This window comes from Balaenoptera physalus (genome assembly GCF_965194825.1).
Source record: "Balaenoptera physalus genome assembly, chromosome: 14".
Taxonomy (NCBI): Eukaryota; Metazoa; Chordata; class Mammalia; order Artiodactyla; family Balaenopteridae; genus Balaenoptera; species Balaenoptera physalus.
This window is the reverse complement of record NC_138893.1, coordinates 29,091,084-29,116,903: the sequence shown is the minus strand read 5'-3', so window position 1 is coordinate 29,116,903 and position 25,820 is coordinate 29,091,084. Positions and strand designations below refer to the sequence as shown.

Here is a 25,820-nt window from a genome sequence, read left to right as displayed (position 1 = left end):
GCTCACCACCTCTGTGGAGATGACTCCCACACCTAAATCTGCAGCCCTGACCTCTTTTTACTGCTCAAGTGGTATATCCTCCTGCCTGCTGAGGACCGTCCTAGGTGCCCCAAAGGTACCTCAAACTTATATGCCCCAGAGCCAACTCATGACCTATCCCTCCAACCTCACCTTCTTTCAGTGTTCCCAGATCGTCCACCCCATTTATCTGACCAATTACCCCTGATATGTATTTCCCACTTGCCTCTAATCCAATCCCCCCGAAGTCCTGGCCATTTTACTTTCTAAATCTCCCCGGAGCATGTCTGCAATTCGCCATCTCCATCACTATCCCACTGGTCCAAAGAACCATTATGTCTAGCCAGGACCAATTCAAGATGGTGTAGCCCTGTTTACCCTGATCCTGTGACCCTTTGCTCAAAGCCTTTCACTGAGGATCCTGAGAAATTCCTTAACAAGGTCACGGAGACCTCCCCTGGTCAGTGCGCACCTGCCTCTCCAGCCCCGCCTCCCATCTCAAGCTCCTGCGGCTCCCGTCCCAGCCTTACCACCGTGTTCCCCTGCCTCACAATGGCTGTGCCTCTCTCCGTTGATACCAGGACTTCACCTATGCTTTTCCCTCTGCCTGGAATTCTCTTCTCTGCCCTTTTTGCCTAGTTACCTCCTCCCTGACTTTACTGACTGGGTCAAGTCATAGTTGCAAGTTCACATTTGGGAGAGGGAACTTACTTGACAGCTTCTGCATATGCCCCCACTAAACTGTTCTCACTCACCTTTGTGTTCCCAGCACCCAGCACACCACCTGTACATAGAAACATGGAATAATTCACTCAAATCAGAGTCAGCGGGGCGCCTGCTCTGGCTTTCCTCTGGCCACCCCTGCCCTAACTCCCCTGCAACACACAGGGAGACAGGCCCACCTGGAGCTCCTGAGAGCCTGCCCTAATGGCTCCAAGCCTGCTTCGGGGCCCACACAGTGTGCTTCCCAGGCCTGACCCCCAGAGGACCTGGTGTTTGTACCCCTATGCCCAAGGGGTGGCCAGGGGGCACCTGTTAGAAGGGTCAGAGGATAGAACATTTTAATAGTCTCCAAGGGGTGGCTGTGATGAAGGTGTACTAGCCAAGGAAGGAGGAGAGGACATATTTTATTTAATAATTTGTTGGCTTAATAAATAACTTAGATATTTAGCCATATGCTCTGCAGACTCCATTTACAGTCTTCCCCAGGCCCTGCAAAAAAAAAAAAAGCAAACAAAACAAATGAAAAACAAAACAAAAATCAAAAAACAAGCACAGGGCTGGTTTCATGCATATCTGAGAATAAACTTTCTCTCTCATTCAATATCGAGATGATCCCCTGTATCCCATCTGCAATCTGAGCTCAAAGGAGGATTGACTCTTAAAGTCAACAGAGATAGAAATATTAATGCCAAAACTCGATAAGCACAATGAATGGGGTGGGGAGGGGGGCGGGGTGAATTACTGAAGTCATTCAGTATCAAAAACATGTTCCAAAATCGTCATATGACACAAAAACATTAAAAATTATGTTCTTTGGATAGTGGGATGATGCATTTTCTTGCCTTTTTGCGTTTTGCTACGTTTGAATTTTCCAACATAAACGGGCCCACATTTGTAATGAAAACCTTATTCTTTTGAAAAATCAAGTTACTGTTCTGTTTCATTTACAAAACATGAACGTTTTGCCAAAGCTCACCATCTTCTCTGCCCTCTCTTACATGGAAGCAATGCTAGGAATTTTCTGTCCATGTATTTATTTCACTGGCAGAGACAAAAAAACCATATTTTCTCAGAACTCAGCAGCAAAAGACTACAGTTATACTTACATTTTATGTAGTGGGGAATCACAATAAGCCTCATTTTTAGGTTTAAAAAATGCATCGCCTGGCTAGTGGAAGCTGGGTCCACTTTATTTCAGGCAGCTACCTGAGTTTTCTTATACCACCCCTGCTGCCTAACTTCCATTAAGCCCACCTTGATTTCTTCCGGTTTCCTAAGTGTGGTCTGCAGTATGTTTTTCATAGCCATGCCCTAAAAATCCAGTTTTGGTTTTCCTTACTTAGAAATAAGTATTATCTAGTTCTTAACCTAAGAAGAACCAATTGCCCTCCTTCCCCCATTCCTCCCACCAAGCCCCTTGCACCTTGTGTTCCAGCCAACTGGGGGACTACCACAGCTCCCTCAGCTATTCCCACCTCCACGTTTTGGCAAGTGTTTTTCCTTCACTGTCCCACCCCACACTCAACCCTCCAAGTCCCTCCTCAACACCTCAGGCTCCACAGCCCTTGCTGACCTCCCTGAACCCTCCCCCCTCCCAGCCCAGTGTGTCTATCTCAACCTGGAATGTCCCCCACACCTGGTCTTTTCCCTTCCTCAGTGGTAACATCCGCCTTCTATTGCTGACTACTTGCTACAGCCCTTGTCCTCTTCCCAGAACTAGATCATGTGCCTTTGAGGAGGTTAGGAACCCTGTTCTGCCGACATCCTTAACCCAGCACTGTGCCTAGGACTAGACGCCTGTCTGTCGGGTGGAACTGAATTAAGCCTACGTCGTTTGGCCAGTCTCAACATTTCTCCCTTGAGAAATGTGTCTGCCTAGGGCTCCCTTGAGAAAGGTGTCTTTTCATAGCCAATCCAGGAGACTGACTTAAGACAGTGATTGACAGAAGAAAATGGCCAGAAAAATGCAACAGGGAGCATTAAATTAAAAATAATTAAGGAAGGCTTCCCTGGTGGTGCAGTGGTTAAGAATCTGCCTGCCAATGCAGGGGACATGGGTTCGAGCCCTGGTCCGGGAAGATCCCACATGCCACGGAGCAACTAGGCCTGTGTGCCATGACTACTGAGCCTGGGCTCTAGAGACCACAAGCCACAACTACTGAGCCCATGTGCCACAACTACTGAAGCCTGTGCACCTAGAGCCCATGCTCTGCAACAAGAGAAGCCACCACAATGAGAAGCCTGCGCACCACAACGAAGAGTAGGTCCGGCTCACCGCAACTAGAGGAAGCCCGCGCACAGCAACGACGACCCAACGCAGCCAAAAATAAACAAATAAATTTATTTAAAAAAAAAAAAGTATGAGCTAATTTCAATAATCATCAGAGGAAGGGGAGGGTGTGTGGAAGGAGATTGGATGGTGTTGGTCATTTTTCAAGGTGGATAATGGTGATGGGTACATGGGGGTTCATTTTACTCTTCTCTCTGCTTAGGTATATATTTGAAATTTTTGTGATGAAAAGATTTGAAGAAGGCGGCAAAGGAGGAGAAGCAGAAGCTGATTTGCAGATTCAGAAGGGACCCTGGGCAGAGGAAAAAGGGCTTGGCATATGGGTCTCTCCCTTTGGGAACCATCTCTCCTGGTAGCAGCACTCCTGCTCTCCAAGCATCTCTCCTCCTGCATCTATACACACCGCCCCACCACTCATTTATATGGCCCCCCACACTCAGACCTTTGACCTGAGTAACACCATCCCAGGTTCTGTCTCTTGGGTAATGCCCCATGTTCTAGAACATTCCCAGAGGGGCATGGGAGCCCCTCCAAGCCAGGCTCTACTTTAACTAATACAGTTGGCAAACCCTCATCCATGTGTGTGATGTCACACACTGAGATCTTCTGGGGCAGAAAGTCCTTGATGCTTCTTAAATCATACCAAGCAGGGCCCCTGCAAGAAAGGATCTGCCACGGGTCAAAGGAGCCATCATGGTGGAAATTTCTCCACTCCGGAAGCTAGTAGAGAACTGACCACCCTCCGCCCAGAATGGCTCCATTCTAAATGACCCCTCAGAAGCTCTTCCCTATGGCTGTGATTCTCCCATGAGTCACTGAAGTCAGATAATACACATTCACTGCAGCCAAGATGCACAAAGCACTGTATTGATTTCATACTCAGGTCTTTCCAAAACAATTCATGACATCCACAGCCATCATGTCCAACCAGTTTTAGGGATAAACAAGCAGGAGACCCTCCAACATGAGAGCTCACTCTTATGCAGTCCCTTTCCTACTTCCAGACCATTAAAGGAGAGATATTTGTAATGTAGATGAGGCCAGTCCTTTTGCACAATGTTGACAGACACGAGGAAGATTCCAGAGAGAAATGCCACAGCAGCAAATGAATACAAATGATGCTTTTTCACTCTGTGCTTATAAAATGCCTTTTGTACCTGAATCTCAAAGCGCTCCAAGAAGCAAGTCTTTGGCACTTCCACTCAGGGTAACTGTGAATGGTCAGATCTTCTCATTTGTGATAAGAAAGAACAAAAGTCCGGACACTTTTAAAATGCAATATTCTTGCCTTCTGGGTAGTAAACAAAAGCGTACAGATGGATAATGACATCTGTGGATTCTGGCTTCATTTCCTGGAGAGAACAAAATGTAAATAAATATGTAAAAAATTGTCATATGTGGATAACACTCGTGGTCCATCCAGTAGTTACCATTCTGTCCAACATGCTCCTGCAGTGGATTCCATTCCTGGGTGCAGCCTTGTGACTGCATTACACTGACAAGGTAAAATAGATCTCTTCAATGCCCACAGGAAGACAAATATAGAAATGTTTAGTGAAAAGGTCCAGTTCTGACACCGGACACTTTTGCACTAAGTGATGCCTTCCTTTTGTTCTCTCCACTGGAAGCTTCCTTGGAAATGCTTAATGGCTAAATGATTCATTAGGGTCTGCAAAGGCCAAGCCCTTAACTGGAAAGACAGAGGCCTGCCTGAGGGATTGATTTGAAGGTTCATTTGAGAATTCTTTCCTTCTCACCCTCAGCCTAAGGTGCGTGCCCAGCATGAATCACCACTAGTGCTCCAGCCACCAGTGAGGTGCCTGGAGAGCAGTCGTGAGTGAGTTTGGAACTGTTGCTAAGATTCGTTTAGAGTAATAATCAGCTTCGGAGGATAAAACTCACAAAGACACTAAGGACGTTTCTGCTGGGAAAGTAACACCCAGCAGAGACAACCTGCCCCTGTGTTCGATTCTGAAAGTCAAGGCTAATAGCTTGCAAAAGAATTTGAGTTCATCGTGTATCTAGAAAAGTATCTGCATTGAGTTCAAATGCAGTCGAAATGATTTCCAAATAGTTTCAAGTATTTTGCTTAAATGTTATTAGTCTACAGAACAACAATTAAATAATTATCAAGAATAACTATGTAAGGTATCCTGTAATTGTAACTGAGTGTTCCTTGCTATTACACTGGTAAATTGCACATCAAGGTTTGCATTATCTTATACTCTAAAATTTTTCTACTCTGGTCAAATTAAAGTGTAAAGGAAAATATAGATTATTAATTTACTAACTGTTCTTGACCTAAAGAGTAGCCAGCATGTGGTTTTTGGTTCTAAAAAGCAGTGGTCTATAAACTCTTATCATATACTATTATTAGCTGAAAAAAATTCTGAACATGTAGCCCCAATATATGCATCTTAATTTATTTGTAAATAATACACTAGCAGTAATACATTAGCATAAAAACACAAAAGTAGAATATGTTTAAAGTCTAAAACAATATTTTAAATATTTTAATTTTATTTGTTGATTGCAAACTAGTTCTGCTCTCACTAGCATTTTTTTAAAGAGAGTAAAGTGGTCAAATAGGTTTATTTTTGTGACTCTTGGCTGAAAATTCTGCGATATAACAATTTGAAGTGTGCTTCTAAGTTCCGTTTATTTTAAAACTTGGTTTTAATGGCTGTCATTGCTTAAAATATCTCAAAAGATAAGTAAACTAACTAGGAAGAATCACACCGCTTACCAAGTCAAACTGCTCATTTCAATTGTTTCCACAAATCATGCAAAGGTTTTAAATGAAATGTGGCTAAATTTCCATCTCCTCTGAAGTCCACCAATCTTCTTTTACAAACCAATTAAATGGTGTCAAGGAATAATTCAGAGATGCTTAGCTAGTTGTTTTACATGCAATTCATCTACTTGTACATGAGGAAGAAAGGTCAATTGACTGTTGTCATGGAACACAATTAAAAACAGGATGTATAAAATAGAGGAGAGGAAAAACCCTGCTGGCAGCTGGGAATGGTGAATCTTACACGTACATTTTGGGGGTAAACAAATCAGTTGGAGGCTGACAAAGAGATCAGTCTGGGCGTTCTGAGTAGGCCAACTAGCAGTATCAAAGAAAACAATTACGACGTGGATCCAAAAACTCTCCATCTGGGAGATCTCCTGGTGGCGCAGTGGTTAAGAATCCGCCTGCCAATGCAGGGGACACGGGTTCGAGCCCTGGCCTGGGAAGACCCCACATGCCGCGGAGCAACTAAACCCATGCGCCACAACTACTGAGCCTGCGCCATAGAGCCCACGTGTCACAACTACTGAAGCCCGTGCTCCACAACAAGAGAAGCCAGCAGAATGAGAAGCCTGCACACCCCAATGAAGAGTAGCCCCCACTCACTGCAACTAGAGAAAGCCCACACGCAGCAACGAAGACCCAACGCAGCCAAAAATAAATAAATAAATTTATAAAGAGGTGAGAAATTTCAGTTTCTAAGTTTTGTGTGGATATTTGTCTTTTTTTTTTTTTATATAAGCGATACATGTCATTTTTAGCAACAAAATCATGTAACACTGGAAAGATCTGCAAACCTCTATTTTCAAAAATGCTCCTCCTGAGAAAAGAAGGATTCAATTCTTTTGAAAACCAATGAGTTTCTCACTCATTGTTAAAAACATCACCGTTATCATGAAGGAACAGATTAAGTCTGTTTATTTTTGTGAAACTCTCTCCTACACCATCCTAATGACAGCTACTTGTCATCACAGAAAAGATGAGGAAATGTGGAATACTTCCTGTAAAACAAAATATAGTAACTCATTTTTTAAGCTTGACAATTCTTTCAAGTGCTTTGTCACAAGATGATCTGTGATCTGTGTGGTACATGAGATTTTCAAGGTCACCCCTCATCTTATTACAAAACTCTGAAAAGATTCTTCTAAAGGTCTTTTTTTTTTTTAAGTCTTTATTGAATTTGTTACAATATTGCTTCTGTCTTACCTTTTGGTTTTTTTGGCTGTGAGGCACATGGGATCTTAGCTCCCCAACCAGGTATCGAACTTGCACCCCCTGCATTGGAAGGCAAAGTCTTAATCACTGGACTGCCAGTGAAGTCCCTAAAGGTCCTGTTTTGTCATCATATTTTACCCTGTGGATGGCATTCGGTGGCCCACCCAAGCCACCATATGCCGTGGTAGACTGCATAATGGTCCACAGACACCCAATGTCCTTCCTTAGGGGACCATTAGTCTTCACCACCACCTGGATGCTAAGCTTGGCCATGTGTATCATTTTGGCCAAAAAAAGTGAGAGGCAGTGTGTTTGTCACTTCTGAGCAGGAGCTTTAGGAGCTAGTTTACGGTTCACCAATCTCTTTGTTGCCCCACCACCCCTACTAGTTCCAGATGCAGGTTGCTTCATCAACCTGGGTTCTGGAGTAAAAATTACCTGGACCAGTGAAAGTCTGTCCCAAATGTCACATGTGACATACTGCTACTAAATATTTGGAAATTCTTACCCCCAATTTTTTCTGTTTATCTTAAATTTATTTATTTTACTTGGCATCCCTAATTTAAGTCACTGACATCTGGGAATCATTTGTTTTGGCTGCATAACCCAATCATACTGGACTGATACACCAGCTGACCATGGCCCAAGGAAGGGCACCTGTGTCAACCTGTATGTTAAGCATTAGTAAGGCTTAATTTTGCCTTTACTTTCCAGATTAAAACACAAAACAAAACAGAAGCCACAGTTCTTCCTGCACCCCAGGGGATAATCCTTGGAGATCACTGTTCTAAGTTGTGGTCTGCAGGCCAAGGCGGTCAGACACTAGTAACTCACTAAAAACGCAGATTCCCCAGCACTGGCCTAGCAATACTGACTTAGCATCTGGAGGTGGTTAGAGAATTTGCTTGCTTAACAAGTTCCTCAGGTGATTCAGAAGCAAATTAAAGTTCCACTGGCCAGTGTTTGCAATTTGACTGTTTTAAAGACTAAGTGTACTAACTAGTACTCCGGGACCTGGGTACCAGTCCTGCCTTTGCTATTTAAACTACCTTTGCATGATATTCAACAGGTCAAGTCTATCCTCCTTTCTGGACTGCACTGCTCTCATCTAAAGAGGGACAGGATTGGCTCAGATAATCTCAAATCTCTCTTCCAGCTCAAAGTCCAGGACCAGGAATCAGAAAACCAGGGACTTTCAGTGACCAGCAGGCAAAGTACACAAGCGAGGCTGAGTAGGTATAAGACACTAGGTCATGGAGGGGACGGTGGCAAACAGACCAAAGGGCCCAAGCCTCAGTCTAAGCGCTCCCTGAAGTTTCCCTCTCTGCAGGCGGGGCTGTTCAGGAATTCCAAGGGCCCTAAGCATATCTGCCTTACATGCAACCGTAAAAGTTTTAGAAAAGATTTCGAATTTTGCTTTGGAAAGTACTGTGTGCTACGAGTAACTAAATGAATTTTTGATTGGCATTTCTCTGAAATCATCTTGGGTGCTGGGAGGATTTATATAAGCAGAGAAAATCTAACATACAAATTGTTTTAGAATGGAACAAACTGTGTGAATACTAACTTTAATAATTAATGACATTGACACTGCAAATTTTGTAGCTACTTCATTAAACATTTTAGCTTTCATTTTGCAAGATTAAAAATATGTATATCTTGGGGCCAACAACATTGTTTTTATGTCTCGAACATTTTGATAAGCATTTTAAAAGCCTGTTGGCACCAGTCATTTTACCTGCATTAGCCTAAGGGCTAAAACAGTTCTGTGGGCTGATGCTGCTCTGGCGTCGGTAAAACAGATGATCAGACAGAACATTAGCCCTTGAGGAGCTCACAGTCAGCAAGGGAGGTAGATACAAGTAAGTAATTTTTCTATAAGGGGGCAAGTGCAGGAAAAAGCTACATACAAGTTTTGGGAACAAAGAAAGGGACTCTATGGGGTAAGGAGAGGGAGGTGTCAGGAGAGACTTTTTAGGGATGATACCTGTGACGGATGAGTCTTTAGGAATGAGCCAGATGAGGAAGGGAAAGGTATTCTAGGCAAAAGAAAAGCACCAGCAGACACAGGTTATGGGACAACTTGTTGAAGCAGCAAACTATAAGCAGTTCATTCATTCAGCAAACATCTCTTTAGCGGTGATGGCATCAGGCACTGGGGAGAGGTAAACACGTGAGAGCACTGATTGGTTACAAGATCCAGCATAACTGCCCCTGCAGGGCAGAGCAGGCCACAGATGATGAAGTACACCTTGACGGGGGCTGGGAGCTGGGGGGCAGGGAAGGAGGGGAAGGCAGACACTGGGAAAATATAAAAATGAACATAAATAAGTGTCTTAAAATGTGAAGTTCTGGAAGTAATGACCCATGTTTTCCCACATTATATTTCAATCACAGACATTAAAAACAATGATATTAACTTAAACCCAGAGCACATAAACGTTTTTGAAGAGGGAAAAGAAAAAAATTAATAAGCACTTAGAGCTAGAAGAATGTGTCAACTTTGTGTAATTCAGATGTGCTCAGTTTCTCCTGCCATCAGGGACCATCCTCCTTCACTTTCTAAATCTCTCTAGTCCTGCCCTGTGAGAGGCCCCAGGATATCTGGTCCCTCCTCAGGTTTCCTTCCACAAACAGTTCCTGGGCGTCCCTGGTTCCCCCAGCCCAACGCCTGCTCTCATGGTCCCCTTGGCCACTGACCTCTCTTTTTCTGTGCTGCGTTCCTGGCTCTCTGTGTTTCATTCTTCTCGCTGCCTTTTCACAGGCTGTTTCCAGCACATTTTCTCCCTAAGCATTTATCAACAAGGGTTCAGGCACTTACTTCTCAAGCGGCCTGCAGTATATATGAGTCCTGAAGAAAGAATCACTGCTACGTCAGGAAATCCCTTCTTGCAAACACAGAATTATACAATAAAACAACAGAATTCAAAGATCATTAGAAGCTAAATTATGTATGTATAAAAGCTTAATAAAATGACATTTTACTATAAAATAATGCATAATCAGAAAGAAAAATAGGAAAATGAAGCTTTAAAGAATAAATTTTAAATCATTTCATTTTACCCCGTAGAGATATGTTTTTATGGACATTGACACAGAAATAAACATGTCTGTGAAATTAAGATCTTATCATAGGTTTGCTTTAAATTTTTTTTTTTATCACAACATCACGCACGATCTTACAGTACAGGTACACTTATAGTACCATACAATGTGCAATTTAAATGTTCTTGAATATTCTTGAAAAACAATTTATTGATAATAGTTGCACAAGTTAATGGTATTATGTACCAAAAGTAGACTTAACCATCCTCCTAATGTCCTTAGACCTTTAAGTTGTGTTCAACTTTTTACTATAATGTAAAATAACGTGTTACTTGCAAAAAACGAAAAAAGAATTGACTGCAAAATATAAACAGAAAATTATAGATATCAAAACCAATACATGTTGATTTAAGTGCTACAAAATATACTATGGTATTAAATTCACTGTTAAATATAAATCATAAAAATGTTTTGTTACAATTGAAAACAATTTGTAAATTGAGTTTGCTAAGTTACAAGGACTTCTAAATCTGCAGATAATTAGTGTATTATCAGCACCTGATGTAAATTACAAATTGAGACAGCCAAATAATTTCAAAGGCAAAACTAATTTTTCAAGAAACTTTGAATATTTTACTGCATAACAAAACAGTTTTATGAAGGCTGTGGCTGCATGGAACGATACGATACTGGGTTTCGGCTCAGAGGATAAGAGAGCCTAGCACCTTCGAAGCTTTAAAGCGGCCTTGGCTATTTCTCTACCTCTTTGCTACTCACAGCACTGGCATCATCTCCTGGGGGTCTGGTATAGATGCAGAATCTCAGGCCCCTCTCAGACCAACTGAATCAAAATCTGCATGTCAACTAGATCCCCAGGTGTTTCCTGAGCCCTTTAACGCTCGAGAAGTCCCTGGACCACCGGAATGCCCTCTGCTAGTTCCCTGGGGCCCGACAAATACGGGGCTCTCCGTAGATGCTCCAGGCGTCACTAAGCAGCAAACTCTGCACCTCTGGGGGTGCCGTCTCCTCTGAAATCCATCCCTTCAGCAAAGGCGGAGGGCCTCCTCTCCCCGCGGAGCCCCGCCGCTCCTACACTCGGGACCGCGAGGCCCATGCACGCACTGCGATGAGCGGACAGGACGCCGAGGCCCGGCTGGCTTGAGTCTGGACGGCCCCTCACCTAGGCATGTCTTTCCCTTCCTGGGCCTGTGAGCCCGACTGCAAACCGAGGGGGCACTGAAAGCTGGGGCGGGAAGAGTGCTGACACTTCACTACTTTACGTGCCGGGAGCCGCTGGTTACACCTACAGCCTCTCTTCCCCGCCCACGCAGAGAGGACCTCTAAGGCTTTGACTCCGCCCAAAGCCCAAGTCCCGAGGACTGTTGGCCAACAAAGACCGGCGTGCAAGGGGTGGAGCCTGGGAGTCAGATAACGCGAGAGGTAGTTTCCCTCTTTCATCGGCGCACGACAGTTCCCGCCCCCGCCGCGAAGCTGGTCTCTACCGGGGGAGGCGGGGCCGGGCCTCTGGAGCAAACGTCGCGAGATTTGAACGCGTCCGCGCCAGTTCTTCCTGTCAGAGGCCGGAAGTGCGGGGCGTATCTGGCGCCTGCTCTGCTGGGCAGCAACGCCTCTGGGCCCGGCAATCTGCGACGGCTTCTCGGGTCGAGCCTCGCCTGGCCTCGCCTCGCCTCACCTGGACCGAGGTGATGGGGGACTCTAAGGAGGCCGGGACCGAGGCTCCGCCGGCCGGGACCGCTGCTCGGGGAGGGCTCAGCCTCTTGTCCCAAGGAGAGTCCGAGGAACCTTCAGCACAGGTGAGTCCGCGGTGTGGCGGGACCTGCAGGGCTCCGTGGGCTGCGGGCCCGCTTGGCCCGTGAGGGATGTCACGGTTCCCGGCGGCTTCTGGCGCCTTCTCCACGCCTACCCGACGGCCCCCCAAACGGAGTGGAAGTCCGTGTGCCTGTCGGTGAGTACTCAGGCATGTACTTGCAGGTCATTCGTATCAAAAGCAGTCCTGGCTTCCCAGTCGATGATAACCGACAGGTGAGTTAGACACGACCTCCGCTCTCAAGGAGCGTACGTGTAAATATGTGGTTCCCAAGTCGGCACCGCCTTGCAGAGCTGAAGGGAGAAGAGAGCGAGCTCACCGAGATGGCACTGAGCTAATTAATGTTAGAAGGGCGCAAAGTGTTTGCCAGGCCGAAGCGGGACTGCGTGAAGGAAGGTTGGAAGAGTTAACTTAGACCCTGAGCTTTCTTGGGGGTGTGCAAGTGAAATCTGTGCGCACCCCCCAGGGACTTGCAATGAAGTTAGACATTCAGAGTATGTGTGTCGTAAACTGACTAATCAGTTTCTAAACGCTTACTTAAAAACAAAAAAGGCCCAGATATCTCACCACAAACTTTCTAAATGACGTGTGTTATTGAAATTGAAATACATCTTTAATATTGAACAGAGGTTTATATTAAATTTTGCACTTAGTTAACGTGCTGCTCTTGACTCCTTGGTTTCTGCTTCTACACTTTCTTATGAATGTTTTAAAAGATAGTTCGGTTGGCCTGTTTCCTAGCTAATAACCGTACCCATCACACTCCTTGACTCACCTTTTTTTCTTTGAAATTATGTGAAAAAGAGCTAAGTAAATGGTACACATTTATGCTCACATTTATTAACTGCTGTTAGTAACATGTAGTATATGTTCTTGTAAGCCTGATGTGGTAGGGTTTTTATTATTATTATTAAGGTGGGGTTTTTTTATTCCTAGTGGTGTACGTTAAAATTTCATTTAATATTTTAATCAGGGATCAGCTTTATTTCTTGGAGGCAATGAAGTGAAGAGCCGCGCTGTGGTGAAATACTCTTCTGCCCCTCCTCGGACAGCATTTGCACGCCTCCAAGAGAAAACAGACTTGAAACTCCCACCTGCCAACTGGTTACGAGAGAGTGCCAAGCTAGGACCAGCAGGAACTACCATTCTTGGCAACAGTAGGAAAAGCAAGCCATTTTCAAGGTAAATATTAAATGATGGCATTTTTACCTGACCCTCAACCCTCCACCTTAAAACTCTTAATACTTGCTGTTCAGTTTAATTTGTAATGCTCATCAACGTGCCAAGATTTCGCTTTGGTAAAAGATTATATTTGACTTTCAATGTCCTTTTTCCCCCTGATAATAGGACTCTGTTAAAATATGAAGCTATCAATCGCATATGCTTCTTTCAAGTCTGCATCATGTTATTAACAAAGATGAGTTTTGACCACTAAAATTCCATCAGCTGTTTTAATTTTAGCCAATTTACATACCTTTTGAATATGTGAATGCAGAGAATCAGGGTGGCACATGATGAGGAAAACCCTTAACACTGCCTAACCTGTCCTGTGGAGTTTTTCATTAAATGGTGGTGGATCGTCTGGGCTGAAAAAGCAGTGATGTAAAAACACAGCATGTCCAGTGATGTACACCCTTGACTTTGACACTTGCTGGTGGTATTTAAAGTTGAGAGAGTGGCCTGGGTCTTACAGAGAAAAATGTACTGATGTCCATATTCTTGTAGACCGTTTAATGTATGGGGTTCTCTTTTTTCCTCTCAGCGATTGAACCTAAAATATTTCTGCATAACATATAGCAAGAGCCATAAATACATTAGTACCTTATGTGCCAGTAGTTTGGAAATTATCCTAATGACTCAGAAGGTGAAAGTTATATTTGTAAAATGTTGCTTGTTTGTAGCATTATTTATACTAGCAAAAAAAAATTGGAAATGGTCTGCATATCTTCTTTTAGAAGAATGGCTTAATAAATTATAGGGCAAGAGAATTAAATGTTATAAAGTGATTTAAATGATAATTGTGTACAGACACTGTGCTGAGTACTTTATATGTTTATCTCATTTCATTCTCACAACAACCCTTTGAGTTTGGTACTGTTAACTAACTTTCCTGCGGAAAACTGAAGCTTGGAAAGGTTAAGTAACTTGCCTAGACCACATGGTAAATCATCAGCATGCTTTGAAGTGAGGCAGTCCTAAGTAAGTATCTTGACTCTCTGCCACCTACTAACTGAAAAATGGTGACATCAGCTGCCTTTCAGGCTTGCAGATTATAGATGTGCCTCATGTGGTACCTGGCACAAGTTGCGTGCTCGGTTAGCTGTTTTTTCTCTTTCTGGTTGAATTGGTTTCATGTGCATTTTTTTCTCATATATTTTTTAAAAGGGTAGTAGTGTTTATCACTGGGAACATAATCCTAGAGACTAAAATTCTGATAAATGTTTCTGTTGCTATTTTTCTCATCTCCCCACCTAAAAAGAACACTAACTCGAACTGACTGTTTTCTATTGGATATTTTTTAGACTTCATGACTACAAAAATAAAAATAATTGTTAATTGTTTTTATTCTAAATATTTACTATTAATTGCTTCTATTACTATTCTGTTATTACTATCTTTTATAAAATCCAAGATGCCATTGATTTTTAAGTCACCCCATTATTTTAATTTTTTTTAATTTATTTTTTCTTGAACTATAGTTGATTTACAATGTTGTGTTAGTTTCTGGTGTACAGGAGAGTGATTCAGTTTTATATATATATATACACACACACACATACGCACACATATGTACGTATTCTTTTTCATTGTGGTTTATCACAGGATATTGAATATAGTTCCTGTGCTCTACAGTAGGACCTTGTTGTTTATCCATTCTATATATAATAGTTTGCATCTGCTAATCCCAAACTCCCAATCTATTCCTCCCCCACCCCCCTCCCCCATGGGAACCACAAGTCTGTTTTCTATGTCTGTTAAGTGACCCCATTATTTTATGTACCATTAAGAAGGAAAAACTAGCCAACTGTAATGGTGATAGGCATACTGATTTCGGAGGTGTTAGAATGTGAAAAATGTGTATCCAAGAAGCGATGAAATATAGTATTCTATTATAAACAATACCTGCACCACCACGAACGTGATTTTTGTGGCCTTTGTTTTCTCCTTCAGCTTTGGGATGGCATACGACTTTATTGATTCAGTGGGAAACGATGTGGATGTTGTCTCTGACTCTGAAGTAAGTGTCCTTATTGCAAATGTAGTTGGGATGTTTGTGCTGGGGATTTATAGCCTGCTTTGTCTGCAGTCTTGGAAAATTAGTGATGAAATAAGCTACAACTATCTGATTATTGAATACCTTTTTTATTAAAGTGACACTGTTCACTGCATCTTTCCTCAAAGAGGAGGGAACAACCCCCCAAATAGTGGCAGTGGTAATTAATATTAGTATTGATGGTTGTGTTTTAATGATAGCAGTTTTGATGATAGCAATTATAACGTTGGGTTATGTAATGTTACTAGTTGGGAATTAGATGTGATACTTCTGGTAAAATCTATTGATCCTTAGTTGGCCAATTTTATCTGAGATGCTAAAAGCCTGGGTCAGTGCAACAGTGTGACCTGTACATACTTTATGAAATTCCATCGTGTACAAATAAATCTTTGACTGTCATTTACATTAACACAGGGTGACTAGTAAAGTGTAGGTGATTCTGGTTCTAAAGCTCTGTCTTCTATGTGTTTATAGGTAGCTCTTTGTGTAAAATACAGTTTGTATGACCTTAAGGAAATAAGGTTTATTATGCTTTAAAGTTGAGTGAAGTTAAAATTTGAAAGATTCCAGATCACACTACAAAGGTCTTTCTAAATTGTTTTTTCCTCTTGATTTTTTTCTAGAACATAAAAAAGCTCCTGAAGATTCCCTACAGCAAATCGCACGTGAGCATGGCAGTGCACCGCATAGGAAGGACTCTCTTATTAGACGAGTTAGATATTCAAGAACTCTTTATGAGATCATCTCAGGTAATACTTGAAAAATAACAAGAAAAGCACTATTTTAACAACTTAAGGGAACTAGAAATGTGATTTTGTTTCAAAGAAAGGCCAGAGTGGAAACGTGGTTGAGTACTTCAACCAAGAAGTGAAAAGTTTCGCTCAAGATAAAAAAGCTTTAATAAAGAAAAAATAGAAAAGAGAACGGTGAAGAAACTTACTTCATTGAAACCAACAGCCAGGATTCTTGCAAGGAAAAGGGTGAAGTGAATGAAGAAAGTTGTGAAAAATCTGAAATTTAAGGGACTGGTTAAATTTTTGAAAAATCCTTTGATGTCTCCATTAAAGACATTTTCATGAAACATGGCTGCCAGGAAATGTGAAAAATGTTTAAAAAATTATTCCTATGAATATATAGTTATATTAGAATTAATTGGTTCTCTTCAAGTAGAGCTTCTCAAACTGTATGTGGTGAATGACTATTAACCCCCGTTATTTTGTAAAGTATAATAATGTAATAATATTGCAGTTTCTGAAAGCTTACTCGGTACTTCTGTATTTACCTTGTCATTACCAATAGTTCATGGTTGCAAATAGTTCATGGTCTTGCCACTCCCATAGTCTACTCTTTAAAGAATATTCCTGCAGTGCTTTGATAGAGGAAAATAAGTTACAGTGATTTAAATTGACGTTTTAAATAAATGTTTTTCCATTTGAAAAGACCACAGTTCAGTTCAGTCTGTATATGTTAGCCCCTGGGCAGGATTTTGAGAATCACAGTACTTGCTTCCTAACGGCTTATAATTTGGGGGTTACAAACACACAGATAATTTTAATGCAGTGTGCATAGTGGGACTGATTCCAGGCACTGAAGAACATGTTATAGAGAAGAGTCACCTCTCCTTGTCTGGCTTAAGGAGAGGAGGAAGACAGGGAGGTTTCCAAAAAGAGGTGATAGGGACTGAGTCTAGAAAGGTAAATGTTTTACGAGTGTAGGTTTATGAAGCGGTATTTAAAAAAAAGTATTTCCTATAAGAGGGCAATAGGTAACGAATTGTTTTGACTGCAAGCTTGGTTAATTTATCAGTTTCTTATGTTTGTTCTATTTATCAATTTCTTATGTTATTCAGACTGGTGATTGGACGTGGTTAAAAGAGTTTTATCAAAGACTTATTGATCAGAAGTGGCAGAGGAAGAAAAAAAGCAAAGAACACTGGTATCAGAAGGCTATTCTTTCGAAGTTTTTATATTACAGGTACTTGGCTACTTGTTTATTTTTATCTTAAGAGGAAAAATGAAATTCTGATCTAAAACGTAATTTGAAGCCAGCAAAAGTAATTTAAGTTTTGCCGCTATTATTGTTGACATTTGCCCTATATTGCTTTTTTAACGAGATTTGTGCTTGATTATAGAATCTGGTTTTTAAAAACCGGTGGCCTGTTACATAAAGTTAACTTCAGTAACAGTGTGGTATTTTTTCTTTCTGATTTGGCCAGTATCAATGGTGATGGAGCTGCTCAGCCTGTCCCATCTGCCGCAGAACAGCAGGAATCGTCCAGCGCAGATCAGACAAACAATTCGGATGGGGCTTCTTGGCCCGCCCCCTTTGAAATGCCTTCTTCAGTCTCTGAAGACCCCGGTGCTTCCAGCCAGGTTAGTTAGTACCTAGATGCTAATTCAGCAAGCTCATCTAAGGAGACAAAATCAGTTATTCTGTTAATAAAAATAGACGAACTAGAGTGAAAAATATTCCATCAATTTATGTCTTCACAGTTACAGAAAGTACTTTTTTTAGTTTTTCAATATGGAGTTTACAAGGGCTGTCATGAATGGCTAGATGTGATGTTTTTTAAGAAATAATTCAAAAGCATTTAAAAGTTTTTACCACATTTAAGATAGCTTATCAATATGTTTATCGATACTGATTATCTCCTTAAAGTCATAAGGAGATAACGGTATATTTAAACTGTAGAAATATTAAATGCCTATCAGATATTGAGACTCACAGGCCTGTTTGTAATTTAAATACTGATCTTCTGCCTTAACTTTTAGTCAGATTGTTAGGCCTGAAATACCCCTGCAGATTTTCTAGATGAAGTTGTTAAGACTTAAGCTACATTAATGTTATAAAGCTTTTAGAAAGGAAGAGAGAGTAGACTGTTATCTCTTTTGTCTCTTATATTCTTGGTTCTTATTGTTCATTTGTTTTTGTCCTTATTGTGTCTATCAAAGAATAAAATAACTCCATAGATGTAAATTGTGCATGTTTATTTTTAGGAAAATATATTGACAAGCTTGAGGAAGGTAAAAATAAGATCTTTAACTTGGTAAATTGTGTTTTTCCTCTTGCTGTGTATTCTCACACGTTGAACATTCAGCATTTGTCCAGGTACTATCTATCGTCACACCTTATAAGGTTATAGGGGACAAATAGCTTTAACTTGATTTTAGTTTTAGTAGGTTTTCAGATAGAGATGCGTCATTAAACTATGTAGTGACCTTAATTTTTTTTCCAAAGTTGGGAAAACTGTAAGGAAAAGGAAGGGAGTAATTACCATGCACGTCCATATAGTGATAACTGTAGGAGGTGGGTATGTCACCTAAATGAGAAGGGATGTGGGTGCTGGGTGCTAGGAGGGTCCCGTGTCATGACTTGGGTAGTGGTTACATAGGTAATTTGCTTTCTAATTAGTCATTATACTATATTCTGTATTATTTGTTTTATGTACTTTCCTATATGTGATTGTACGTCACTAAAGGAGTTTCTAAAAAATTACTTAGTATTCCTTGACTTCAAAACACATACATTATAAAAAGACCACATAATAGAAATACTAGTGTTCTACCACCCATTTCCTCCTTTATGAGCCTTATCATCTGTCCTTTAAGGGTTACTATGAAAAACCTTGGAGGCTTTTGAGAATCTGCAGGCCTGCATGTGGAGGAAGTGAACTGGAATCTACTTAATGCCTCTTAGGCCATGTACTTTACTCCACGTGTGGCATATAAATTTGTTTCATCCTTGGAGCTGCATATGTATTGTGTTGATGGTATCATTTTACAAATAAGTAAATAAAGCTCATGAAAAGTAGATGTTTGTTTGTGGCCACAGAGCTGATGAAGTTCCAGCTAGGGTTTGAACCCTGATATTTCTGACTTCAGAGGCCTGTTCTCACAGCATTACTCCAGTGTGCCCATGTATTCCACACATTTAGAAGGGCCCTGTAAGCAGTCGGGTTGTCTTAGCAATGGCGTATTCCTAAGTAGAGCTACCCTGCCTAAAAATAATCTTTTACAGAATACTTTTTTTTTTTTTTTTTTAATTATTAGCACCTGTAATTATTATTTATTTATTTATTTGGCTGTGTTGGGTCTTCGTTTCTGTGCGAGGGCTTTCTCTAGTTGCGGCAAGCGGGGGCCACTCTTCATCGTGGTGCGCGGGCCTCTCTTGTTGCGGAGCACAGGCTCCAGACGCGCAGGCTCAGTAACTGTGGCTCACGGGCCCAGCTGCTCCACGGCATGTGGGATCCTCCCAGACCAGGGCTCGAACCCGTGTCCCCTGCATTAGCAGGCAGATTCTCAACCACTGCGCCACCAGGGAAGCCCCAGAATACTTTTTATAACACATTTAAATCTTTAAATTTCAACATTTAGAGATTTATTTTTGTTCGTAAGCTATCACCTCACGAATTCTTGCTCCTAACACTGAAACGGCTAGTTTGAGGCCTGTGTTAGGCAGTAACAGAGTTTAAGTAGGTCTCTGGGGTATGGCCGTGGAGCCAGACCTTTATCGAGGACATTATAACCTAGAGCCCGAACTCCCACTAAAGCAGCTGCCTGGCAAATACAGTTTTGGGGGTTGATAACTTGTCTGTGTAAATAAACAGTATAATAAATGTTTGAAATCCTTTAAGGACCCTTTGAGAGGAAGACAAGACATAGCAGAAGCACTGGAGATTCCCCCCCATGCTTGCAGTTATACGTACTTTGCCGGCGGGTGCTAGGCCTGTTAGCACACACATAGGAATAAGCAACGCACACACATGCTCACGTGTGCATGCACATATGCATGCTCATCTTGGTTTAAAGTAATGTTTTTTAATGGCAACTACCCTATGGTTGGAAAGTTGAGTGGTGGACTGCGTTTACCCATGTCAAAGATTCCTCTTCCTATGTGTTTTCAAAATATATTCCACAGAATCTAATAAGAATAAGAAAGTGTTATGAGATCAAATAAATGTGAGGACATTGGATAGGTTTTCCAGTGCAGGACCTCTTAGGGGCTTTTTAATGGTAATAAGAATTGTTACTGTCCAAAAGCAAATCCTTGGTAAGCAGTGTTTTTCAAACCTGACTCTAGAAATTTTTCACCCAGCGACTAGACTTCTGTGAAACACACACTAGGAAATGTGAAACTGGAGGCTGTTCTGATGACCAGTGTCTCAAAAATATGGCTGAGGTTTCTTAGGAATTTTTTAATCCAGTAGGGATGGGGTATGCTGAAAGAGCAGTGCTATTCTGATTCACCCAAAAAAAGAGGAAAAAAAGCTTGGAAAGCTTAAAATAATCTTTCATTGTTATTTGAATAAGATCTAAATGTGATTAGCTTATTATAGTAACCGATAATTAGGAGCTGAAGTATGTCACCCAGTGATGAGAGTTAATGATTTGTATTAGCCCTGATTTACAAGAGTAGATTTGAGGTGTACACTTTGAATGTTTAGGTGATACTCTGTAACAGTAGGCCATTTTAAAGTAATTACGGCAGCAGAATCACTCCTTATCCTTGCACTTTTCACAGGGAGGTGAGCCTCTTGAACCCTCATACATAGTGGGGCATGTGGCCTCAGCACCTAAAGAACAAACCCTGACTACTTTATTCAATGACGGGGAGAACAGTCAGGTACGCTTTTCGTGGTGTCCAAGGTGAGACACCTAATCCCCAGTCTACTTCGTCACTTAAAAACTAGTCTAAATTGGATTCATAGGGGAAGAAATCCACTTGATCCTGAATCTCTTTCTAAGCATCTCTGTGATCTTATAGCTCTGTGGCTTTAATTTACCTTGTCTCCCTTGTCTTTTCCTTTTTCTAGTCTTTCTGTGGATCATGGGGGGAGACTACTGATCTCCTGTTTACTATATAATCTTTCTATTTGATTTTAAATCGCAGGGTCTTAAAAATGATTTTGCTCGGAATATTTTATGGACGTTTGAAGACATACATATGCTAGTTGGCTCCAACATGCCTATATTTGGAGGAGGCAGATATCCAGCAGTCAGCCTACGTCTCAGGTAACCAGGCTTGTGTCCCTTTAGAATCAGCCTTCCATCTGCTTTCACCTCTCCATTCCAGCATCGTTTCCTTTTCTAGTTTTTTTTCACTTCCCTCCTTGCCCCACCAGTTGAAATGGCTGCAGTAAGGGAGGAGTGTTTCGGCAAATGCTGAAAGCCCTCTGGCTGGCTTTTCGTTCTAGTCCTCAGTGAGTGGAGTCAGAGGTCTGCTGTGCTGACCTAGTCTTAAGTCTGAATCTACAACTTGTGAGAATATAATGTTTATTTAACTAGTCAAGGAGATGGTCTCCCAGCTTCCTGTTAACTAATTGTGAGCATTTGTTTAATGTTCCAGGTGTATGTGTTCGTACTAGTCCATGTGAATTCTGACTTGGGCACTGTGGTGCACGCTGGTCAGTCTTTCACTTCAGGTTGTGTGAAGAGCGTGCAGTAGGCTCCCGGTCATCCGCTCTCATAGTTCCTCCTATTCTTGCTGAAAACTCTTACGGACACCCATTAGAAGTCCAAGAAAAGCTTGTGGAAGGATGTTAAGTACAACACACCACATAAGCTACATGTGCGTGTCTCATCAGAAGAGAAAGCATAAATGGCATTCTCCAACTAGGGAGAATAGATTAAAATATTTTAATGGGGGAGATAAGTCTCAGATGATTGATTATGGAACAGCTTAATTAAATCAAATAACGCTAGAAATGTGTATTTTTAGGGATAACAACAAACCAATTAATGTGCTAACTGGAATCGACTATTGGTTGGACAACTTGATATGCAATGTACCAGAGCTTGTCATGTGTTTTCATGTAAATGGAATTGTACAGGTAAGATAGATACAGTGTGACTTTTAAAATAATGTCTCAAATACAGATTGGAGCAGAAAGTACCTCACTAAAGTTTTTAAGGCTCTTAAATACTAAGGTGTATTTTGGCAAGGAAGATAGCTATGGATAAACTCAAATTTGAGTGTTTTCACGTTTGAGTTGGTGATATCAGAATTCTAGATGTTACAGGAGTCTAATTTTACAGGTAATTTGTGGGCAGGTCATAATACAGTACTAAAAGCTATATTTGTAGCCAGAGAACTGTAATTTTAATGCCAGGCACCCATAGTAATTACCTGAAAGTGTCTAAACAGTGGAGGTGTTTAGTCAGTATACAAATACCTACTCAGTTTATGCAAAGTTTTAAGGAAAGGCCCCAGCATTGCATAAAAGTAAATAGTTTATATAGCAAATTGTTATTGAGCATATTCTATTTATGAGGGACTTTGTCCCCATCAGAAATGTTGGAGGAGGCTTCCCTGGTGGCGCAGTGGTTGAGAATCTGCCTGCCAATGCAGGGCACACGGGTTCACGCCCTGGTCTGGGAAGATCCCATATGCCGCGGAGCAACTAGGCCCGTGAGCCACAACTACTGAGCCTGCGCGTCTGGAGCCTGTGCTCCGCAACAAGAGAGGCCGCGATAGTGAGAGGCCCGCGCACTGCGATGAAGAGTGGGCCCCACTTACCACAACTAGAGAAAAAGCCCTCGCACAGAAACGAAGACCCAACACAGCCAAAAATAAATAAATAAATAAAATTAAAAAAAAAAAAAGAAATGTTGGAGGAAAAACAATAAGGTTTGGTCACTACTCAGAACGGTTTAACCTAATGGGAAATAAGAATGCGCAAAGAGAAAAATTGGAGACAGTGGGTGAAGGATTCAAAGTGTAGTGCACACAGCAGTCTGGATGATCGGAGAACGGTGAGATCACTTCTGTTTTGATCTGGTCTGTTTTCCAACTAATTTGTAGTTTCTAGTCTTAGAGTACTTCAGAAAATATGGTAAGAGGCCTTTAGGGAAGTGTAAGCAGAAGACAAGCTAAAGCTACAGAGGCGCTTTAAAAATCGTGATAGTAATAGCCTTGCAGCCTTTACTCTTACTGTTGCCTCCACGCTCCATGCTCCATTTCTGTAAAGGAATAGAGTCCATAGCTCAAGGGGAAAAGAGGATATACTGGAGACACCGCCCAGATGACTATAGTGTCAGGGGAAAGAAAAAGCCAGAAATACATATTTTGAGAAAGCTTACTGGGCGAAGTCTGCCTTCATTTACCACCTTCCCAGTTGAAAACCATTAGGGTAGAATAGAAGAAAGTGTACAGCGTGACTTGTTCCATGGTTAGGACAGAAGTGAGATCCTGCCTAAGTGTGTGCTTCAAAATCTGGTGATGACTCCCCCTTGAGAATTATTCCTGTGGTAAACCACCGATTGCTGGCAGGGATGGGTCAGATTTCTTTGGAGTATCAGGGCAGAAAAAAGACCAAAAACCAGTGCCTTAAACTCTCATGCTGCGTAGGTCTCTAGCTGTGGGATTTGTATATTTGGTCACTTTTTAATAAGAGAAGTGTTGCTGTGTAGGTTTTCTCTTAAACTATCTTCTGTCTGTTTTACAGAAGTATGAAATGATAAAGACAGAAGAGATTCCCAATTTGGAAAACTCTAATTTTTCTACTAAAGTCATAAAAGATATTGCACAGAATATTTTATCATTTTTGAAATCTAATTGTACCAAAGAAGGACATACCTATTGGCTATTTAAAGGTAAGCTAATTCTTGAATGAATAGTAATTGATTTGAGTGACAACTGTAAAGTGAGGTTTATTTGGTTTTTTTGGTTTTTTTGTTTTTTCCCAGCAAGTGGCAGTGATATAGTGAAGCTCTATGATCTTACTACTCTTTGTGAAGAAACTGAAGACAAATACCAAAATCCATTCACAATGCCAGTGGCTATTCTCTTATATAAGTGAGTGCTTTAAGAAGTTAAGATGAAGAATTAGCCTTACTTACAATTTTTAAGTGTATAGCCACATTATCTACGCCAAGGTTTTAAATACCTTTTAGATTTTCATAGTTTAAAAAAAGTGTATGTATGTATGTATATATACACCTATATACTGTTCCAAAATAAATGGGGAAGGGGGGAGGGCAGGTGTATAAAACACAATATTTAGTTGTTTCTTATGGCCCTTATTCCACTGGAAGGAAAGAAGAGCGTGCCTAGACTTGAGTATTGTAGAGAATGATGAATGGGGAGTAAAGTTGATATGAACTTCTTTTAGGGTTGCTTGCAACATGATGATGAAGAAGAATCAAAATAAGAAACACTATGGGACTGTTAGAACCCTGCTTCTGAATTGTGTTAAATTGCTGGACAAAAGCAGGCATCCTCAAGTAAGAGTAACGTATGCTCTCTCAAAGAATTCTGGCATTCCGGTAGAGAATTGTTGCCTGCACATTAAAGCTGCCTGATTCATAGTCTGTAACCGCCCAGTGGATCCAGTTTGGTAGCCAGGTACCGCGTGTGGCTCTTGAGCACTTAAAATGTGCTTCATCTGAATCGAGATGTGCTTTCAATGTAAAATACACACTGAATCTTGAAGAGTGTGTGTGCGCGCATGTGTGTACACATTACATGATGAAATATTTTGTTTATTGAATCAAATGTAATATTAAAAATTGATTTCACCAGATTTTACTTTTTTTAATGTAGCCACTAGAAAATTTTAAATTTTGTGTCTGGCTCACATTTCTCTTGGATAGCACTGTTCTATAAGTTTAGAATTCACATAATTTTAATAAAGTAGTGCTGTTTTTCCTTTGTATTATCACTGTTAGAAGGTGGGAAACTATGGTCTCTTGAAAGATCCATTTACATGAATGTCAGTATGAATAAGGTCCACATCCTGTACCTCAGTATGTAAAAGCATCTCTTAAAACAACCTCAGTTCTGTGCCCATGGTTTTACACCACCCTTATTACCCTCAGGTGTCTGAATTTGACAACTGTATGTTTCAGTGTAAGGATAGTTGTTGTGTCCTGTTTAAATCAGAAGAGATACGTAGTATCTGTGATTTTTTTTTTTTAAAGATCCAAGTTCATTTTAATTGTGGCCACATGCAGTTTGGAGATAAAGATTATCCTAGAGACCAAACCAGATAAACTGTTTTTGAAGAAAAATGGCAAAGCAATTTCTGGCTTAAATATCTAATTGCTGATTAAGGTGATGGTGGTTAATAAGTTAAAAATAGTGTTAAGACTATTGCATGTCTGAGACTAAGAATTACTTAAACAGTAGAGCAGAATAAATGCTAATTTTAAGAGAAACTAGATTTTCTGGACTTTTTCCTCATTAAGCTAGTGGAGGTTTTCCCCCTGGAACCATATTAGTTGCCTATTAAAGATAAACTAATTAGTTAAACTAATTAGTTCATAGCTTGTAAAGAGATAAACTAATTAGTTCATAGCTTGTAAAGAAAAATTCTGGTTTCTTGGTTGATGAGGAGTGATGTGTTGCTAACATTTTAGTTATGACACTTTACACATGAAAACTTGTCTCCAGTGAAATACATTTGCCACTTTTTCTTAAGAGAGAGGGCTGGGAATGGAATAATTTTAGGAAATAAACATATCAACCCATGAGGATTTTACAGAGTACGTTCAGAGTATTGGTGCTTTGAATCAGGAACATTTCAGTGTGTATTAACAGTCTGTGGTGGAAACAGCCTGTCTGCAGGTCTCCTAAAATTTGTTAGTACAGTAGTAAAATTCATTCCACTTTAGAATGCTCAATTTTGATGAGT

The 25,820-nt window shown here is 41.0% G+C and overlaps 2 protein-coding genes across 30 annotated transcripts in view; one reads left to right on the top strand and one right to left on the bottom strand.

Moving 5' to 3' along the window:
• Positions 1–11,521, bottom strand: part of TEX36 (testis expressed 36) — a 47,985-nt gene extending 36,464 nt beyond the window's left edge. For 8 of the 19 annotated variants that reach the window (XR_014252998.1, XM_082423234.1, XM_082423239.1 and 5 more), the window contains exons 1-5: positions 11,269–11,521; positions 9,744–9,894; positions 9,031–9,198; positions 7,035–7,103; positions 4,189–4,383 (exon numbers count right to left, since the gene is read on the bottom strand). The gene's annotated coding sequence lies outside the window, so the exon portion shown is untranslated. The other 11 variants (XR_014253001.1, XR_014253002.1, XM_082423236.1 and 8 more) reach the window with 9 other exon arrangements.
• A 152-nt stretch (positions 11,522–11,673) lies between these two features.
• The window catches only part of EDRF1 (erythroid differentiation regulatory factor 1), a 37,010-nt gene continuing 22,863 nt past the window's right edge, over positions 11,674–25,820 (top strand). For 8 of the 11 annotated variants that reach the window (XR_014252986.1, XM_082423176.1, XM_082423174.1 and 5 more), the window contains exons 1-12: positions 11,674–11,902; positions 12,890–13,098; positions 15,088–15,154; positions 15,814–15,939; positions 17,040–17,164; positions 17,406–17,562; positions 20,711–20,812; positions 21,080–21,201; positions 21,908–22,019; positions 23,634–23,781; positions 23,875–23,983; positions 24,300–24,411. Coding sequence is in view for 10 of the 11 variants with exons in the window: in XM_082423176.1 (XP_082279302.1) it covers positions 11,795–11,902; positions 12,890–13,098; positions 15,088–15,154; positions 15,814–15,939; positions 17,040–17,164; positions 17,406–17,562; positions 20,711–20,812; positions 21,080–21,201; positions 21,908–22,019; positions 23,634–23,781; positions 23,875–23,983; positions 24,300–24,411 (1,497 nt within the window). In the remaining variant the exon portion in view is untranslated. Of the gene's footprint in view, positions 11,903–12,889; positions 13,099–13,118; positions 14,116–15,087; positions 15,155–15,813; positions 15,940–17,039; positions 17,165–17,405; positions 17,563–20,710; positions 20,813–21,079; positions 21,202–21,907; positions 22,020–23,633; positions 23,782–23,874; positions 23,984–24,299; positions 24,412–25,820 lie in introns of those variants that run through there. The other 3 variants (XM_082423173.1, XM_082423172.1, XM_082423169.1) reach the window with 2 other exon arrangements.